This window comes from Entelurus aequoreus, linkage group LG02 (genome assembly GCF_033978785.1).
Source record: "Entelurus aequoreus isolate RoL-2023_Sb linkage group LG02, RoL_Eaeq_v1.1, whole genome shotgun sequence".
NCBI lineage: Eukaryota > Metazoa > Chordata > Actinopteri > Syngnathiformes > Syngnathidae > Entelurus > Entelurus aequoreus.
The window spans coordinates 77,850,447-77,869,680 of NC_084732.1; the positions used below are offsets into that span (position 1 = coordinate 77,850,447).

A 19,234-nucleotide genomic window follows, 5' to 3' on the forward strand; every position below is an offset into this window, starting at 1 on the left:
GTGTCTACTGCTGAGAGACGTAAAAAACAGGTTGAGCAGGTTGTTCCCTACGCGAGTGCTGAATCACTCAAGTCAAATCACTCACTGAAGATATTTGTCGCCCGTGCACCTGTTCTCACCTGAGACAGCCTCGCAATAAGGTAAGCACTGCCTCAGGAAGGTTCCGTCTGTTTCAATTTCCAGGGGAGTAAAAAGGTCAACGTCAGACTTGAAGGTAAATAGACACAATGTAAATAACTTCTCAATGTTTCTAATGAGGAATTCATTTTTTTTTTTTACATCGGAAGCCTAATAATGGACAAGATGTGCACAATGTTTGCATTGTCTGGGGAGGGTCCGGTGTAGGAATGTACTAAAACAGGGGTGTTTGAAGTGCTAATATTTTACGGCCCGCGGCACATTCTACAAATACGATTTAAAAAACAACAACAATAGGTGTAATAAAAGAGCAAACCAGTGAAATGTCACAAGAAAAAGTTACAATGTTCCACTTTTTTTCCATATTTTTTTGTGCATATTATTTTGTGTGTTTGCCATTTCAAAAAACGGGTTTCTTTCAAATAAAAAAGGGGCATAAAACAAACAAAAAATCATAAAATGACAAAATATTAAAAACTTATAATCGACGAAGTTGATGTAGAGCAGTGGTTATCAAACTTTTTTCACCAAGTACCACCGTGATAACCAGCATTGAAATGCAGTAGCGCAGTAGGCTTAAGTATTCATTGAAAACAATGTAGGGGTTTTATTTAACAAGTATATTTAATACCGTTGGCAATTGTAAAATTACACACAGTTCGAACAGTAACACTGTTTTTTTTTATTTAACCAGGAAAGTCCAGAGTAAAACTGTGTTTGAATATTGGAAAATAAAACACTGTACTTTAATAAAGTGATTATGTGGTGTACAACTACATGGAGCCCGTGTGCCACGACCACAGTTTGAGAATCCCTGATCTAGAGCAGTGGTCCCCAACCACCGGGCCGCGGCCCAGTACCGGTCCGTGGACCGATTGGTACCGGCCGCACAAGAAGTAAAAAAAAAAGAAAAAGAAAAAAAAAAAAAGTTTTTATTAAATTAACATAAAAAACACAATATATACATTATATATCAATATAGATCAATACAGTCTGCAGGGATACCGTCCGTAAGCACACATCATTGTATTTCTTTATGACAACAAAAAATAAATAAAAAAATTAAAAAATACCCCCCCCCCCCGGTCCGTGGGCCAAATTTTCAAGCGTTGACCGGTCCGCAGCTACAAAAAGGTTGGGGACCACTGATCTAGAGACTTAAGCAAAATAATAATAATAAAAAAAAATGTATGACTTAATTTTAACACTTATTAAGTGGGGCCCTTTAAGATCCCCAATAATTTTAATGGGATTTTTTTTTTTAAACTGTCATTGCTCAAAAAATAATAATGGATTAAAATCAATGTTGTTATGAATTATTGACCTATTTAAGGCTCCAATTAGCTCACATCAAATATTCCACTTTGAAAATGTCTTTAGGGGAATAAAGAATACAAAACAGGATTTTTAGAAAAAAAAGCATAACCCAGCAGGCACAAGACATTGATACAACGTAGATTATAAAAACGTGTCCTTTAAAACTGACTTTAAAACAACGTTGCAAAATAGTTGTGTTTGTAAATTGAGACAACGTTGATGTCCAACATTGGATCCACGTTGTTGGTTGGGAAATGATCACATTTTGTTTTTGAAAGCATGTTGTTTCAACGTTGGGTTTGTGTTGTAGAATATTGGTTGGGAAATGACCAAAATTCAATGGTCAAATCAACGTCAAAACCCAACATTGAATAAACGTTGTTGTTTCAACGTTATGTTTAAGTTACTCAACATCAAGACCTAGTTCAACAAGTTTTCAACGTTGTTTTAATGTCTACTTTATATCCACAAATAGACTTTAAGTTGATCTAGAGATTTAAGTGTTGAATAAAAAAAATACAAAAATTAAAACATATGACACATTTTTTTTTATTTTAATGACAGACTCCTCCGGATCCTTGGGACTAAACTTGAAGGGAGCGTTAAAGGTTTAAGGTTTATATTGATTTTGAAAATGAAAAATATAAAAATCGATTCAGAAACTTTTTAGAAAAAAAAATCAAGCAGTGTGGCTGTGAAATAGATAGTGGACACTGGACGCTGCAGGTGAAGTTTCCTATATTCCGGTTATTTGTTGTCAGGGAATTTTTAAACGGAAATTTGTATAAATGAATGAAGCATACAAACAAGTAAACAACAATTATTGGCCAATGCATTCACATCTTATTTGAATAAAGTGCAACAAACAATGTTGAATTAACAGGAGGAAACACTATCTACTCACATTTTAGACATTCATACATTTTCAATAAAACTCCAGTAACCAACATTTTAACAGTAGATTTAGCTGTTAAATAATGTTCTGCGACCCTTATCTGTTTTTCGCCGAACAGATACCCAATTGGTCCTTGGCTGCTAGTTGTTGTGTTGTCGCTTCATGCTGTGTTCCAGATGCCGGTGCGTCGCCGTAACTTGCCACGCTGTCACTTCCGTTGTCGTTTGCGTCTTTTGTGTCTTAAAGTAGTGTTGCGTCTTTATATCATTGTATTGTGTCGTTTGTCTTTCTTGTGGTTTTTGCAATCGTGCTGTAGCGGAAAGTTGTGTTGTAGTCATTTATACTGTCTTGTGGCTTTCTAGACCTCTGTAGCTATTTTTGTTTTGATGACGCCACAGACGGGCAGAGAGACTTAACGTTTGAAGTCCTTATCATTAAAAGAGCTGGGGCCGTACTTATCAAGCTTCTTAGAATTACTCCTAAGAAGTCTGCTAAGAGTTGACTTAAGAGTAAATAAATTCTTCGCTGAAAGCTTCACTTAAAAGTTAGTTATCAAGCGTCTTACTCACACTTTCAGCGAAGTGTAGGACTGAATCTTAAGTGACACACTTAGAGCTGAATTACGACATTATTATGTGCCGTAAACGGAATTTTAGGTGACGTCATTTATGTGTCCATAGAAATGACCAATCACGGAAGGGAATCCGTTGTCTAAGAGTAAAGAAATATCTTGGAAATATTTAAGTGGACAATGGGAGTGTATATTTTGACAATAAACTACAAAATAATACAAAACAAACTAGTCCCCGCCGGCACTCATGCTACCGCTCCCTCTCTTCTATCGCCCACACACTCACTGACGTCACTCACCTCACGGCCACACACATACGCTACTGTCATAACATTTTCTTTCCAATTCATTAATTAGGCAACTAATTTGAAACTGGTGTGGGTGGCTCTATATATACTAGCCCACTGCAGACACATGCAGAAATCAACAAGGAATCGAAAAGTATTAAATCTGTGACAAAAATAATATCCGCTCCGTCTAAACGATACCGTTTGATCAGCTGCTCGTCATCAAAAAAAACAAAACATGGTTCCGTTCCCTGAACGTTCGCGCACGTCTCTCTCGCCTCAGTGCCATCCCCTGCTGGCAACTCCTAACCACTTAAGACACCTCTGAAGGTCTCTTAAATATCGTGGAGAGTAGGAGTGTTTCTTAGACTTAAGAACGTTGATAAAAAGCTTTTATTCTTAACTTTGAGAGTAGGACTAAATTTCGCAAATTCTCAGGACTTAAGTGTAAAATGGCACTCTAAGAAGCTTGATAAGTACGGCCCCTGAAATCCATATATAGTCTGCCGTTCTTAAGTCAAATTATTTATTTTTCTAGTATCGCTAAAATCGATTGGTTCCTTTTTAAAACGATCTTGGATCGATACCTATTTTGCAGAAGGCAAACTTGCCAAGGACAGATCAATGTAGTTGAATCTAAGGCATTTAAATTGATGCATCGATTAATCGTTACACCCCTAATTACTCATGTAACCACGCGAGGGGTTGTACGGCTGACTGCAGCCTAGTGAGTATTATTATACCGTCGTCACTCGCCACATCGTCCTTTGAAGTTTACGGCTTGTAAAGGTGACTATGTGGGTGTTATTTCATGTCTCAACAATTCAAAACGGCAACGCCCCTTCGGCATTAGTTGAACAAGTAAATACAACTGGCAAAATCTATGACAAAACAAATGCTCTATGTACTTTTAGGTAACAGGTTAGGCTACATTGTATCTAAGCTTAAATAGTGCGGCCGTTTAAAGAAATACGGCCTTAAATTTATCTCGATGACTGCGTTCAAAGCGATGCTAAAATAGCAATGATCTCAATTGGCTTTTGAATGGATGCGGCCATGATGCTGCTGAATCGAACAAAAACTATTACCAAGGTCATGTCGAATCACCGCTGAATAAAAGTTCAGCACAGACAAAGTGCTAAAGTGATTAGGTCAATCAATGTGGAACATTATATACTGTATATATAATATGTAAATATTATGTATATGTTATATTTTATATTGCTACTATGGTACATTTTTAGTCTACTTTATACCTGCATTACCCTTTCCATCCTTTGTTACTGAGCTACTGTGTGGAACAATTTCCTTTGTGGATTAATAAAGTTTGTCTAAGTCTAAGTCTAAGAACCCTACGACCATGTTAATAATCCGCTAGTGAAGTGACTGATTGCCAAAATCATGTAGCCCCCCCAGTGGTTGTGGCCCTAACCAACCGCATAGACCAGGGGTAGGTAACCTATGGCTCTCGAGCCAGATGTGGCTCTTTTGATGACTGCATCTGGCTCTCAGATAAATTTTAGCTGACATTGCTTAACACGATAAGTAGTGAATAATTCATCCAACGCCCTTGACACGAATCCCTTAGGGGTGATGGACGGCTGGGCAGTGCCCGAAGAGCTGCAGCCAGCCACCGTAGCCCCCACTCCCTCCCCTCTGTTGCAAGTCTCGAGTTTTATGTTGTAATACGTATATGTGCTTTGCTCTGGAGCTGTTCTGTGACCCTGTACACTGTTTGTTTGTCTAATCAAGCACAGGTTTGTGCTGAAAACAAAGTTGTGTTGTACTTGGGCAATAACAATAAAGACCTACCTACCTACCTACCTACCTACCTACCTACCTACCTACCTACCTACCTACCTACCTACCTACCTACCTACCTAATTACGCTGGTAATCAGTGTCAAAATATAAAACATTCTCATGCATTTATATCCATCCATCCGTTTTCTACCGCACCTGTTCAAGAAGTCGCAATAATGGTAAGAAGTATTTTATTTATTATTGGTTAGATACAGAATAACAATGTTATTAAAAATAATAAGAGACCTATTATACTCTAAAAATGTTGGTCTTACTAAAAAATGCACACATTTAGTTACATTCAGTGTTAAAAAATATTATATGGCTCTCACGGAAATACATTTTAAAATATTTGGGTTTCATGGCTCTCTCAGCCAAAAAGGTTCCCGACCCCTGGCATAGACAGTTTATGCCAGGGGCCGGCCCTGCCCAGGACCTCCGTATGTGCACTACATTCACCTTTCTATGGAGCCATTGAAACCAACTACAACAATGATATTGCATAGCCTTATGAGATCTTTCCTACTGTTTTCAACTCTGTCCCGAAAAACATTCATGTTTATACACACAGAATTGAAAGTCGCCTCTACTGAAAACAATATTTTGTAAGAACTGGATATATAAGGCTTTAATTCCCCACTCATGAAATACCATAAAAGTGAGACGTGTATTGCAGGGAATGTCTATACACCAGAATTAGACTTAGATAAGGTATTTAGTGAATAATTTGAGACTTTTCAAATTAATCAGGCCTTTCAGACCTTTTAAAGTTCTGTACAAGCTGTTTCTCATAAGATGAGACATGACTAGAACTGTGATTAACAGCCCAAATGCCAGGTAAATAGTTGCTTCAGGTAGATTGAGAGTTCGGACTGAGTGTGTGTTTGTGCTAGGCACTACGTAGTCATGGCTGACAGAACAGTTGGGATTTTATGTGCTACAGATTCTGAAGAGACTGGCAGTCAGGCAGTGAATTTGAATGGTCTCAGATACTTGTTGGTAGAAGCAATTTCCCATCAACTTTTTTGTTTTGTAACCTTTGGATATTTTGTCTATTAACAGTTGACACCTCAGGAATGCAGGCATGCCAGTCCCTCCCAGACTGTTTAAGAAACACAGCATGCACACCATGTGGCTTGGCATTGGATTGCTGATATGATTAGGCGCCAACGTGTTTGCATAATGATGACTTGCTAGGTATTATTGTCACCACAATGGGCTGGGCATACAATGCAACAAGCAGCCAAGCGTTCAACGTGTTGCTCAACGAGATTTAACAGGCTCGACTGTATCTCACCAGTCTTTCAGTTGTGTCGTATCATGTGAGAAGATTGCGTGAGCTCGGATATACATTAGCAGTTCCACCCCTTCCTAGCCTATTTGTCTTTCATGAAGAAAGAAAAGCACAAATGTCTGCAAAAAAAACTGACAATAAACACAAAAAAAAAATAACTGAACAAACATAGGAAACTATGTTACTGGCAACAATTGAACAATTTCACACTTCATTAATTTTTGTTTTCAGTGAAGATTGATGGGTGAGACACTATCTTTGTGCACATGGACACATTTAATCGGATTAAAAGCCTAACCAGAATAAAAATGCTTCTTGTAAACACGGCATTCAGAATGTTCTGACCCGATCACACACGTTCAGATCAACATTTCGATTGAGACGGGTGGTTTATGCCAATAGTCATTCGGATTGTAGCGCATTAAAACACGTCTTCCAAAAATCAAGTCGGAATTATCCTTACTGCGATTGCCTTGCTGCAGTCTGCCCCTATTCAACATGTACAGAAGTAGCGTTATACAGTCGTGGTCAAAAGTTTACATACACTTGTAAAGAACATAATGTCATGGCTGTCTTGAGTTTCCAATCATTTCTACAACTCTTGATTTTTTGTGATAGAGTGATTGGAGCACATACTTGTTGGTCACAAAAAACATTCATGAAGTTTGGTTCTTTTATGAATTTATTATGGGTCTACTGAAAATGTGACCAACCCTTGTGGGTCAAAAGTGTCATGATCTGTGGTTTAGATCATGTTTTGTTTGGTTATGTTCTGTTGGTTTTTGGACTCCATAGTTCTTGTTTTTGTGCACTCTTGTTTGTTTTAGTTTCCATGACGACTAATTAGTTTCACCTGTCTCATGTGTTTGACTCACACACCTGCTTTAATCATGGGATCACTATTTACGTCTGCCTTTGTTAATCACTCGTTCTGGCTTCATTGTTTGCGTCACGTTCGTACCAAGAAAGTTTTGTTGATTCCATGCTACAGCTAAGTCCTAGCTTCACGTGTTTTAGGCACGCTTGCCTTTTTTGTTCTTTGCCTGTGTTTTTGGTGGTTGGGTGATTTATGTCTAATAAATCAAATCCTACCTTTACGCCTTCGTCTGGAGCCGTCAGTGTTGCACTGGGAGAACGAACCGCAGTGAGCTGCGAACCCCCGCGTGACAAAAAGTATACATACAGCAATGTTAATATTTGGTTACATGTCCCTTGGCAAGTTTCACTGCAATAAGGCGCTTTTGGTAGCCATCCACAAGCTTCTGGCAAGCTTCTGGTTGCATTTTTGACCACTCCTCTTGACAAAATTGGTGCAGTTCAGCTAAATGTGTTGGTTTTATGACATGGACTTGTTTCTTCAGCATTGTCCACACGTTTAAGTCAGGACTTTGGGAAGGCCATTCTAAAACCTTAATTCTAGCCTGATTTAGCCATTCTTTTACCACTTTTGACGTGTGTTTGGGGTCATTGTCCTGTTGGAACACCCAACTGCGCCCAAGACCCAACCTACGGGCTGATGATTTTAGGTTGTCCTGAAGAATTTGGAGGTAATCCTCCTTTTTCCCATTTACTCTATGTAAAGCAGCAGTTCCATTGGCAGCAAAACAGGCCCAGAGCATAATACTACCACCACCATGCTTGACGGTAGGATTGATGTTCCTGGGATTTAAGGCCTCACCTTTTCTCCTCCAAACATATCAACCACATCTGACCACAGAACGTCCCTCCAGAAGGTCTTTATCTTTGTCCATGGGATGTCAGAAGGAAAAATTACCGTGACTACGTCGGACGAGCAGAAATGCACAAAGCCATGTTTATTTACAGCGAAAGTCACTGCTTTCTCAGCACCTGCAGTGAGCCAACTCGTCCAAAAGATGGCACCATAGCCCAAACAATAACACATCTTTCCGTTCATGGTATGTTCTGTGCATGTCAAAGTGAAGTACTCCGATTTAAGGTGTGAGGCATAAATATGCACGTCACTATCAGATAATTATTTCAGGGTCCATGTACACAGGAACATTCTCATTTTGAATGATGATCATATTAAATACACTTTGCCCATGTACACATGGCTATCTTTTTTTTAGTTGTTTGCAACCTTTACTCTTTCACTAACTTGTTGCCTTGCGTGTTGTAAGCATTATATTCCACCTTCTTTCGGCTTTTAGCACATAATGACGTAAACTACACCCGTATGTAAGGATGGGGCGGCGTGGCGAAGTTGGTAGAGTGGCTGTGCCAGCAATCGGAGGGTTACTGGGGTTCAATCCCCACCTTCTACCATCCTAGTCACGTCCGTTGTGTCCTTGGGCAAGACACTTCACCCTTGCTCCTGATGGCTGCTGGTTAGCGCCTTGCATGGCAGCTCCCGCCATCAGTGTGTGAATGTGTGTGTGAATGGGTGAATGTGGAAATACTGTCAAAGCGCTTTGAGTACCTTGAAGGTAGAAAAGCGCTATACAAGTATAACCCATTTATAACCCATTATGGGATTTGATAAGATTTTTTCGTTTCCGATTCCCCTTAACGATTCGGTTTCTTAACGGTTCTCTTATCAATTCTCATTTGGTAAAAATGAGAGAGAAAAGGGTGGATTAGAATCCATTTTGTTGAGTTTAGAGGTATTATGACCTGCAATGAGGTCTCAAAAGGCACATACGTAGCATGGAAGAACAAAATAACTTTTTTGTAAATACATATAAGAAATTAATATTCCTCTGTAGAATTTAATCATGTGCAAATTACACAAGAATGTAACATTCAGTAACATGTGATATTAACTTATTACATGCAGAGTGAGATATGTCAAGCCTTGATTGGTTATATTGTTGATGATTATGGCTTACAGTTTATGAAAACTTTGAATTGAAAATCTTAGAAAATGGAAGGTTTCAAAAAATATGAGCCATAATTATCAACATTATAACCAATAAAGGCTTGACATACCTCACTTTGCCTGTAATGAGTTGATGACGGATTAGTTTCACATTTGAAGTTAATTGCTGAGATTAAGATTAAAAGATTAAAGTACCAGTGATTGTCACACGCACACTAGATGTGGTGAAATTTGTCCTCTGCATTTGTCCCATCCCCTTGGGGAGCAGTGGGCAGCAGCGGCGCCGCGCCCGGGAATCATTTTGGTGATTTAACCCCCAACTCCAACCCTTTGTTGCTGAGTGCCATGAATGGACTTTTACGCCATATTGTAATTTTATGAGTTTCACCTGTATGATATAACGACTGAGAGGAAATCTGGTTTCAGGAAAACGTGCAACTTTTCTCTGACTACATTTGAACATTCACCTACCGAAAATGCAAACTTTTGACCACAAACTGCTTGGTGACATTTGTCCAGTGGCAGACGTGATAAGAACCCTTTGAAAAAATGGCAAGCGATTCCAAAGAAACAATACACTAGCAACCAGTTCTGGGGCCGTATTTATCAAGCGTCTTAGAGTGCCATTTTACACTTAAATCCTGAGAATTTGCGAAATTTAGTCCTACTCTCAAACTTAAGAATAAAAGCTATTTATCAACTTTCTTAAGTCTAAGAATCACTCCTACTCTCCACGATATTTAAGAGACCTTCAGAGGTGTCCTAAGTGGTTAGGAGTTGCCAGCGGGGGATGGCACTGAGGCGAGAGAGACGTGCGCGAACGTTCAAGGAGCGGAAGGATGTCCTGGCTTTGTTTGATGACGAGCAGCTGATCAAACAGTATCGTTTAGACAGAGCGGGTATTATTTTTGTCACAGATTTAATAAGGGGCGTCATCTCATCAGCAACATCACGCAGCAGAGCTTTCACAGCAGAACTTAAGGTCATCACAACGCTTCGATATCTCGCCACTGGGAAAATGCACATTTATTTTTGATTCATTGCCAATACTGTTTGTTTGTTTTGTATTATTTTGTAGTTTATTGTCAAAATATACACTCCCATTGTCCACTTAAATATTTCTAAGATATTTCTTTATTCTTAGACAAGGGATTCCCTTCCGTGATTGGTCATTTCTATGGACACAGAAAGGACGTCACCTAAAATTTCGTTTACGACACATAGTAATGTCGTAATTCAGTTCTGAGTGTGACACTTAAGATTCAGTCCTACACTTGAGTAAGACGCTTGATAACTAACTTTTAAGTGCAGCTTTCAGCGAATAATTTCTTTACTCATAAGTCCACTCTTAGCAGACTTCTTAGGAGTAATTCTAAGAAGCTTGATAAATACGGCCCCTGAACCGGTTTTCGATTGCCATCCCTACCCGAATGTAACACAAACACATACATATTTACTTTGTGTTAATGATTTGGCAAAGTTAAGCTATTATGTTAGCAAGCATTGAATGTACATTAGGGATGCGCAATACATAGAAGTATATATATACAAATGTGTTTACATTGTGAGGTGCGGTGAGTTTAGGGGCAGTGTAGAACCTCTTACACGGTTGATTTGTTCACCCTAACCCAGTGGTTCTCAAATGATTTCCCAGCAAGTGTTCACATGCACAATAGAAGTCTGAAATAGCATCAGCTTGTATCTGCAAATAATCTAGTATTGTCCATTGAACAGTGTATATAGGCTTAAGCATTTTAAACCAGAAGTGTTGCTTTTGGGTGATCACTTTTTGTTTAATTGGAATGCGACTGTGCAATTCAAAATACTTTGTTGTTTTTTCTAGGTAGATCCAAGAGGAATAAATGGGACTGCACCTGCAAATCACAATACACCTGTTACTGCTTGTGCACACTTTTAACTTGGCCTCGCTTCAACAGTCAACAAAATCTCCGAAGCACACAATTGATAGCAACTGGTTGCGTGGGGAGAACTTTAACGCAACAGATTCTCAGAGGCCCACGATTGATAAAAGCTGGTTGCGTGAGGAGATCTTTAACGCAACAGATCCTCCAAGGCACACAATCGATAAAAGCTGGTTGCGTGAGCAGAATTCTGACGCTGAAGAGGAAGGACAAAACGAACAGCCAGGTGACGTGTCTCCTACAGAATCAAGCAACGATTTAGGTGCCGTTGTGCCTAATGACGGTGATCATGTGGACAGTCAAGAGCAGGGTGAAAATAAGACATCAGATGATCAGTCGGTTGCCATAACTACCGAGCCTCCCACATCCCCAAAGGCCAGCCAAGACCAACCTGAGCTGACGAATAGAACTGGCAACTTCACAAACGGAGAATCAAGCCAAACCAACATCACTGGAAATGAGGAGTTGGATAACTCAACCACACCCCGTATGACCCCGCCCAGTGATCCGATCGATGGCAACTCCACCACCGTTCCGGATTTTACCAATCCCGCTCCTGTGAATACCACTACCTTGTCACCCGGGATAATTAATCCAAATGAAAACATGACAACAGGAAACAACACAGAGTCAACCAATACAACGGAATCTACGACCACAACTGTGACAACCACCACGACAACCGAGATGAACAAAACATCTGCAACACCTTCATCCACGGAAGTGTTGCCTCCTGATCCCGCCGAATTCTTTCCTGAAGTGACAACAACCGTTGCTCCAGAAACACCTGCGGCCAACCTGGATGATAAACAGGCATCCAGTGGGGGCAGCTCAGAAAGAGGTACAGTTGTTTCGTACTTTTGACTGTTAAAGTATTGTTTGGTTGTAACTGTTTAAACGAGGGTGTAGTCTGCCGAAGGCCAGCTCCTGCTAGAAACCCTTTATGTGGTTGTTTATGGTCACAACCAGTAGGGGGACATGATCAGAAAAGCTCCGACCACGTTTAAGTCAATTGATATGCTCATTGTTCATATTTTGGTAACTAATGACATTTAGAGCAACTTATAAAATCCTATAAAATACCTCATCTTACAAGTTCATTGGTCTGTGATAGAGCTCGTAACCCAAAATAACATGTATCTCCAATCAATCCTACTCATTAAAATTAATTTAAATTATTCTGTGCTGGGCCCCCCAAAAAGACCCCCACATTTTAACATGTAATATATGTTTTTGAATAAGAAAAACAACCTTCAAGATGACAAATATTGGATCAAAGACAACTCGAGTAAAGTTAAAGTTAAAGTATCAATGATTGTCACACACACACTAAGTGTGGTGAAATTTGTCCTCTGCATTTGACCCATCCCCTTGTTCACCCCTTGGGAGGTGAGGGGAGCAGTGGGCAGCAGCCACGCCCAGGATTGGTGATTTAACCCCCAATTCCAACTCTTGATGCTGAGTGCCAAGCAGGGAGGTAATGGGTCCCATTTTTAGAATCTTTGGTATGACTCGGCCAGGGTTTGAACTCACAACTTACCGACCTCAGGGCGGACACTCTAACCATTAGGCCACTGAGAAGGTCGTATTTGTCGTAGGTCTGTATGAAGTCATTTAATAATAAAGTGCAGCATTTACCTTGGTGGGAGGAATTCTACAATATCTCCTGTGAGTTATTTCTCCATCAAAACATCATCAGCAGCTTTTCCGTATTTTCATGGATAAATGGTTAGAAAAACAAAGTTACGTCTTTCTAACTGTCCACCTAATTGTTTGCTTTTGGCTCATGCTAGCGAGTGAGAGTTTTGGTTATATCTTAAAGGGTTCACTGCGACATTTGCTACTCCAACTTGCATTGGGGAAGGTCGTGACCCACATTTTTGCTCACAACATAAAGCATAACAATCAGCCGAGAGACAGGTCGTAACCCACAAAACGTGTAATAATAATTTTAGAGACCGAAATAGGGCCACAAAAAGCTTGAGTGTGTCTTTTTTATGTTAGCTGAGATAGGTTTCAGTTCCCTCCGAACAGGACACGTGGTAGAAAGTGGTTGTGAAGTTACTGATATTTTCTGGCTTCTGATGTAAAGTCACAAATGCAACACAGGTGGGACGCTGACTGTTTGAAAAGGTTTTCAACTATTTAAGGCTCACACTATTTAAGGACCAAATCTTATTTTTTTTTGCCCTCGGGTCACGTTGCGCCGGCGGACGGAGGGGGTTTGGGGGTCTTAAACGACCATTGTGTGTGTGTGGACAAGGATAAGGTTAGGTGGGATTTACCCTGGATAACCTTAGCCGGCTTAGTGTAGAAGGGGCCTTAGACAAAAGTCCATGGAAGGAGATCTACTGGATTGCACTAAACACCAAATTAGACATGACATAGTTGAAAAATAAATGGTAATGGTGGAATATTGGGGTATATGGTATTCTGGGGTATGCGATTGGCTGGCGACCAGTCAAGGGTGTATCCCACCTTTCCCTCAAAGTCAACTGGGATAGGCTCCAGCTTACCCGCGATCCCAATGTGGATTAGCAATATAGAAAAATGGATGGATAGTATTCTGGGGTGTTAAAAAGGACAACAATGTACACTGAATTAAACCGAAAACCATTACCACAAACCGAACCGTGGATTTTGGAAACTGTTCCACCTTAAGGTGTTTTACAGTCAATGAAGACCGACTGCTGTGGGTAAAATAGTTTCAGAAATATTTATTTCATGTAAGCAGGACCTGTGCTTTAGGATGCATGACTTGTGTTTAGTAAAACTGCAACAGACTGTTTAGGTAACTGTGGGGACTTACCAGTGACATAACCCTTAAAAGATCACTTTCAGCTTTTCAATGTGACAGTAACTGTAAACCCAAAGCATGTAGATTACTGTGTCTTATTTGGTTGTGTTTCTTCCAACCTCTCGCCAAACCACAGCCATCTAAATTTCCACAGGCAGAGGACAAATATCCCTTCTTTCAAATGAAGAAAAAAAACCCTTGGGTTTGGGTTTCAGTTGACTAGTTTGCTTGAAGGGCCCTTTTATATCGTCGTACTCAAAAGGGACAATGAAACACTGTTACAGTGGGGAAAAAACCTAAATAAGACGGTCAGAGACTGGGGTCACAAATACCTGTTTTGCCTTACACACCAGCCTGAGACCACAAAATAAATGAGATAGGACCAAAGTCCACGTGTTTCTCCTGACACATTTTAAGACCAAACCGTCCACAAAATAACTAATGCATGTACAATATATTTGTCCCCCAGTATTGGGTATTTTTTTTAAGTTAAGTTAAATTATGCATGCAAGTTATTTCACTGTGATTAATCGTCATTAATCCAAACGGAAAAGTGTGATTAATCTGATCTGTGTCCAATTACCAGGATCTTTTTTTTAAAGTTAAGTTGAATTATGCACGCAAGTTAATTTACTGTGATTAATTATAATGAGTCAAAATGCAAAATTGTGAATAATCTGATTTGTGTCCAAATGTTTTAAAGTTAATTACTGTGACTAATCGCGATGAATAAAAATGCAGAAGTGTGATTAATCGGATTTGTGCTCCAATATGGGGGTCTTTTTAAAAGTTAAGTTAAATTAGGCACTCAAGGTAATTTACCATGATTAATGACGAATATACTAAATGCACAAGTGCGATTCATTGAATATGTGTCCAAATACGGGCCCCTTTTTTAAAGTTAAATTAAAGGCCTACTGAAATGAATTTTTTTTATTTAAACGGGGATAGCAGATCCATTCTATGTGTCATACCTGATCATTTCGCGATATTGCCATATTTTTGCTGAAAGGATTTAGTAGAGAACATCGACGATAAAGTTCGCAACTTTTGGTCGCTGATAAAAAAAGCCTTGCCTGTACCGGAAGTAGCGTGACGTCGCAGGTTGAAGGGCGCCTCATATTTCCCCATTGTTTACACCAGCAGCGAGAGCGATTCGGACCGAGAAAGCGACGATTACCCCATTAATATGAGCGACGATGAAAGATTCGTGGATGAGGGACGTGAGAGTGAAGGACTAGAGTGCAGTGCAGGACGTATCTTTTTTCGCTCTGACCGTAACTTATGTACAAGGGTTCATTGGATTCCACACTTTCTCCTTTTTCTATTGTGGATCACAGATTTGTATTTTAAACCACCTCGGATGCTATATCTTCTTGAAAATGAGAGTCGAGAATGCGAAATGGACATTCACAGTGAATTTTATCTCCACGACAATACATCGGTGAAGCACTTTAGCTACGGAGCTATTGTGATAGCATCGTGCTTAAATGCAGATAGAAACAAAAGAAATAAGCCCCTGACTAGAAGGATAGACAGAAGATCAACAATACTACTATCAGGAGACACCGAACCAAACACTGGACCTGTAACTACACGGTTAATGCTGTGCCGCCTGTCGAAGCCTAGCAAGGCCTTTGCTAACGATGCCATTGAAGCTAACTTAACTACGGGACCTCGTCAGAGCTATGATAAAAACATTAGCGCTCCACCTATGCCAGCCCTCATCTGCTCATCAACACCCGTGCTCACCTGCGTTCCAGCGATCGACGGCGCGACGAAGGATTTCACCCGATCATCGATGCGGTCGGCGGCTAGCGTCGGATAGCGCGTCTGCTATCCGACTCAAAGTCCTCCTGGTTCTGTTGCTGCAGCCAGCCGCTAATACACCGATCCCACCTACAGCTTTCTTCTTTGCAGTCTCCATTGTTCATTAAACAAATTGCAAAAGATTCACCAACACAGATGTCCAAAATACTGTGGAGTTTTGCGATGAAAACAGAGCTGTTTGTATTGTGATACAATGTGTCCGAAGACTTCCGTTTCAACCATTGACTTCACGCTCAAACGTCATCATACATAGACGTTTTCAACCGGAAGTTACGCGGGAAATTTAAAATTGCATTTTATAAGTTAACCGGGCCGTATTGGCATGTGTTGCAATGTTAAGATTTCATCATTGATATATAAACTATCAGACTGCGTGGTCGGTAGTAGTGGGTTTCAGTAGGCCTTTAAATTATGCGTATAGAATAATTTACTGCGATTAATCGCGATTAATCAAAATGTAAAAGCGTGATTAATCTGATTTAAAAATGCAATCATTTTACAGCACAAATTTTAAGCAAATATATAAATGATTTTATCAACTAAATATAAAACAATTTAACAGTTACAAATAATCTTGAAAATAATTACCACATCTTATTATGTTCTATTATGCACAATTATTTCATCAAAAGATCACTAGTCTAAAATATCAAAATACTGTAGCAATAAATGCATTGAAAATATATATATCATCACGGACAAGAGAAAAGGAGGTGAATAGGAGAAGGGCTTTGAGGAAAATCAAGTAATTTGCTGGACACCTAACATCGAGAAACTGCCCTAATTATTATCGATCCCATCCAACTAATATCACCCGATACAAATAATCACCCTGGTATTGATACCAATGATATTGGGATCGATACAGATTTGACTTTACACGTGTAACATGTTTTTGCCTTTTGAAAAAACAAAATAAATAAGTCATTACCAATTATGCAACTATACATGTTGACATCACGCCTCCGCTGCCACGAATAGATTGCTAATCTGTGGAAACACTGAATATTGTATGTCACAAATACTATTCGATCCAGTCGCAACTTTGTGTCAATTTATTCTGGAAGGATACGGTTTCAACAGAGCAGCGGGCTTTTTTGTTGTAATTGTATTTCATTAGCAGGACTAAAATGAGTGCAATAATTAATGCACATGTTTAAATTTTAAATACATTTAATCCCTTGTTAATAAGACTTTTTTAACCAAGCATTTAAGGTAACGTACATGTTTTCAGCAAGAGAAAACAATCTAAAAGAAAATATTTTAATGACTAATATTCATATAACAAGGGCTTGTGTTTTGCTTTTAATTTCCCCTGAGTTAAGTATGCATTATCTATAATTTGATTTCATCTGCATTCAATTATTTACAGCACAATATTCACAGAGTGTTATTTAAAAATTCGTAATGATTCCATACCTATGTACTTTCAGCTATATAACTTGAACAAGGAACAATTACAAATAATTACATTAAGTTTATATCGTCACCCATCCCCCTTTAAAGGTTTGAGTATTTTTTACTCTAATCAATGACTGGGGGACATTTTATTTTAGCATCTTTAGTATCTGACAAAACCTATAAGTAAATCCATATTCATCTATATTGGGGTTATTGAAAGCATGTTTCATCCTAAATGATCAAAACAGACGTTATTACAACATCAAAGCTCACCTTCATGCATTTACACATTTGGGAACCAGGATAATGTGATACAAGTAAGGTACAAATATAATAATTATATTTGTGGCAGCATCAGACAAAGTTATGTTTAGGTTTCACTTTTGCATCTCATAGCACATAATTGTAGTGCATTTTTACTCTTCTTCTTTTTGTTTTATGGCAGGGCAGTCAATGTTAAAGGGACATAATCAAGAAACCTTGAATAATGTTTAAAAAGGAGACAAGGGAGGCTTAACCCCTAGTTGATGTGTGACTATATCTGTGAATCTTTGGGCACCGCATGATTCCATTCGTTTCGAGACTTGGTTCGATTCAGAATCGATTCTCGATTCAAAATCCATACTTTTTAATAACATTGGGTGCCAGTTCTACTACTGGCACCCACGTGCCAGTAGTAGAACGTTCCTCCATAAAATAGATAAACAGCTCTGATACATTTCTATATTACTCAAAAGAAAACTTGTTTTGTTTGATAAAATGCTTCTCAATTATTTAATAAAGTCAAATACAAATAAGGCAACAGGATAAGTATTCACTACTTCTCTTTTGTAAAGTAAATCTGTACAGATTCTACATCAACAATATGATTTGCCTGAGTGGCTGTAAAAAATTTAAAACATTTAAAATAAATAAAACAAATTTAAAAATCGATTTTAGATTTTTTTAAAATCAATTAAGAATCATTACAAATAAGGATCACCATTTTCGAATTAATCGTGATTTTTATTTGTACTGATTCTTAATTGATTTTAAACAAATCATTTTTTTGGACACCCCTGCTGGATATGCTGATCCGGTCCGTGTACCTTGCATTCATTCTATTTCCAATTCTTAAACGCAAATCAAAAAACTAAATTAGGGCCATTTTTCGATTATTATTATACATGGCAGATTTTAAGACAAACAAAAAAGGGTTGATTTTCATTAAAATATTGCTATAAAATTGGATTTTGTGCTGTTTTCCATTTTTGGATTTTTATTTTTCCAGATAAACACAAAAATCTAATATATGTTCATCCAAAAAGCAAAAATGCTTGGTTATCTGTGTGATGACAAATTGAACCGGAAGCAGTATTTGAGCTTTTCCTTTGCGTTTAGCATGTTTTTAGCATAACGGTAACATATTTCTTCAGCAGGAGTCCCGTTGTCGTTTTAAAAAAGTGGCATTAAAATAGTTGTCCAACTTTTGTTTCAGAAATGAAAATAGAAAAAAAAATGGCTCGAACCTTGTTTTTTGATTTGCATTTAATAATTTTAAATACAATGAACACCTGTACACAGACTTAATCCCATCGTCAAAAATCGTATTCGTTTTTTTTCCAAACAGAAGATTAAAGACATGCTCCGTGTGTTTTAAAATGCTCCTTTCAATCAAACTAAGTCAATAACTAGTTTTTTTTTTAGATCGCATAAACATACTGGGAATGTGTACGTGATGTTAGGTTTATGGTGGTGTGGGGTGCCTTCATGAGTCAGATAATAATAATAATAACAAAAAATAAATAAATAGGTATATCAAAAGCCAAATGGTGTTGCAAACTAAATGTTGATTAGGGCCACACACATCCTAGAGTCCTTCTCCCCACAGTCCAACAACTTGCATGATAAATTTCATCTTGGTGTGAATCTGAGTGGAAATTGTTTGTTTACATTGTGAATGAGCCATCAGACAATGAACAGAATATGTGGTAGAAAATGAATGAATGTATAAAAATACATTTCCTGATCACTCATTCCTTTCTTTCCTTCCCTAAACAACATTTCCATCTCATTTTCCTTAATGAAGGTTTTGCATCAGAGGCGAGCAAACGGCGCGAAGCGTGGGGAGCCGTGTTGGGAACAGCAGTGGTCGTGTCCGT

The 19,234-nt window shown here is 38.7% G+C and overlaps 1 protein-coding gene across 2 annotated transcripts in view; it reads left to right on the forward strand.

Annotated features, from left to right (window-relative positions):
* Positions 1-89: 89 nt before the first annotated feature.
* Positions 90-19,234, forward strand: part of muc15 (mucin 15, cell surface associated) — a 24,764-nt gene continuing 5,619 nt past the window's right edge. The window contains exons 1-3 of one of the 2 annotated variants that reach the window (XM_062033058.1): positions 90-214; positions 10,987-11,906; positions 19,162-19,234. The exon at positions 19,162-19,234 is cut by the window's right edge and continues 92 nt beyond it. In XM_062033058.1, coding sequence (XP_061889042.1) covers positions 11,006-11,906; positions 19,162-19,234 — 974 coding nt within the window. In that variant the 5' untranslated portion in view covers positions 90-214; positions 10,987-11,005. The remainder of the gene's footprint in view (positions 215-10,986; positions 11,907-19,161) is intronic. The other variant, XM_062033049.1, reaches the window with a different exon arrangement.